The following is a 1731-nucleotide window of genomic DNA, read 5'->3' as shown; positions in this document are numbered from 1 at the left end:
AAAGATGTTATGATTTGAATTATGCTTGTATTGAATTCCGCTGCGATGTTATGAGATTGTTTGGGTTTAAATGACTATTGGATTATGATTTTCCTCCGTTATACGTGTTATGTATCTTTATGTATGAGCATGATTTGTGATTTGTTTAAGTTGAATATGTGACGCCTCAAATTTGTTGCTTGTTTCGATGTATTGCACTCTGATTTCTCTTATGAATTGCGGGGTAGATTTGGGTTGTTGCAATTGTGGTATCAGAGCAGGTCGGTATGTCCGGCCAAGTGTCATGTCGTAGTGTAGTCTAACAATCATGTATTATTATTTTGTGCTGATTGCTTTTGTGGTGGCTGGAAGGAACGATGATGCGATTGCTGCTGCTTTGGAAGCAATGGCTCAAGCTTTGGAACATCAGCCGAATGTTGGTGAGAATGTTGCTTCTCACAATTTGGTTACCTTCCAAAGGGAGAATCCACCTATTTTCAAAGGCACTCATGACCCTGATGGCGCATTGACATGGCTTAAGAAGATTGTGAGAATCTGTCGTGTGATGGATTGCACTCCAGATCAGAAGGTTCGGTATGGAACTCATATGCTAGCAGTCAAGGCTGATGACTGGTGGCTAGAGACTCGTCAGAGGTTGGAGGCTAATGCTTAGGAGATCACTTGGGTTGTGTTCCGTAGGGAGTTCTTGAGGAAGTACTTTCCTGAGGATGTCTGTGGCAAGAAGGAAATCGAATTTCTTGAGTTGAGGCAAGGGAATAAGTTGGTTGTGGAGTATGCTCCTAAGTTTGGAGAGTTGGCAAAGTTTTACCAACACTATGATGGACCAACGGGTGAATTTTTGAAGTGTATCAAGTTTGAGAGTGGGTTGCATCCAGAAATCAAGAAGGCGATTAGTTACCAGAAGATTCGTGTCTTTTCTAATTTGGTTGATAGTTGTCGGATTTATGAGGAGGAAAACAATGTTCATTATCGGGTTATTAGTGAGAAGTGGGGCAAGAGCCAACAAGGTCGTGGCAAGCCATATGATGCTCCAATTGGCAAAGGGAAGCAGAAAGCTATTGAGGGCAAGAGGACTAGTGGGGGAGATGCACCTGCTGGTATTACGTGCTTCAAGTGTGGCAAGGCTGGCCATAAGAGCAATGTGTGTACAGATGATGCCATGAGGTGTTACTGTTGTGGTGATATTGGATATACGACACCTGCTTGCAAGCATAAGAAGATGGTGTGTTTCAACTGTAGTGAAGAAGGACACATTGGAAGTGTGTCAGAAACCAAAGAAGGAGCAAGCTAGTGGAAAGGTGTTCGCCTTGTCGGGAACTCAGACCGCTAGTGAGGATGCACTCATCAGAGGTACATGTTTCATTAATAGCATTCCTTTGATTACTATTATTGATACTCGTGCTACGCATTGTTTTATCTATGCTGATTGTGTTGAAAGATTGGGTCTTGTGTTGTCTGCTATGAACAAAGAGATGGTTGTCGATACTCCGGCTAAGGGATCAGTAACTACTTCTCTTGTGTGTTTAAGGTGTCCCGTGTCGATTTTTGACAGAGACTTTGTTATTGATTTTGTTTGCTTGCCGTTGAGAGGTTTGGATGTGATCTTAGGTATGAACTGGTTTGAGCATAACCATGTCCATATTAATTGCTGTGACAAGTCTGTGAGGTTATCTACTCCTGGAGAGGAAGGTGTCGAATTGTTGTCTGCTAGACAGTTTCACATGATGACGA

The 1731-nt window shown here is 42.5% G+C and overlaps 1 protein-coding gene across 1 annotated transcript; it reads left to right on the top strand.

Moving 5' to 3' along the window:
- Nucleotides 1-385: 385 nt before the first annotated feature.
- On the top strand, nucleotides 386-1291 carry LOC131630400 (uncharacterized). Its single transcript, XM_058901181.1, has 2 exons — nucleotides 386-526; nucleotides 653-1291. Exons 1-2 carry the CDS (start codon nucleotides 386-388, stop codon nucleotides 1289-1291), a joined length of 780 nt encoding a protein of 259 aa, XP_058757164.1.
- The last annotated feature ends 440 nt before the right edge of the window (nucleotides 1292-1731 follow it).

This window comes from Vicia villosa, unplaced genomic scaffold (assembly GCF_029867415.1).
Source record: "Vicia villosa cultivar HV-30 ecotype Madison, WI unplaced genomic scaffold, Vvil1.0 ctg.000679F_1_1_1, whole genome shotgun sequence".
NCBI lineage: Eukaryota > Viridiplantae > Streptophyta > Magnoliopsida > Fabales > Fabaceae > Vicia > Vicia villosa.
The sequence above is the reverse complement of the archived record's forward strand: the minus strand, read 5'-3'. Positions and strand labels throughout refer to the sequence as shown.

What these genes read in the sequence shown, in the direction of transcription:
- LOC131630400 (XM_058901181.1), top strand. Translation starts at nt 386, where the DNA reads ATGGCTCAAGCTTTGGAACATCAGCCGAATGTTGGTGAGAATGTTGCT. An exon ending in TGACATGGCTTAAGAAGATT is followed by an intron (nt 527 to 652) that starts GTGAGAATCTGT and finishes GCTAATGCTTAG; the next exon opens with GAGATCACTTGGGTTGTGTT.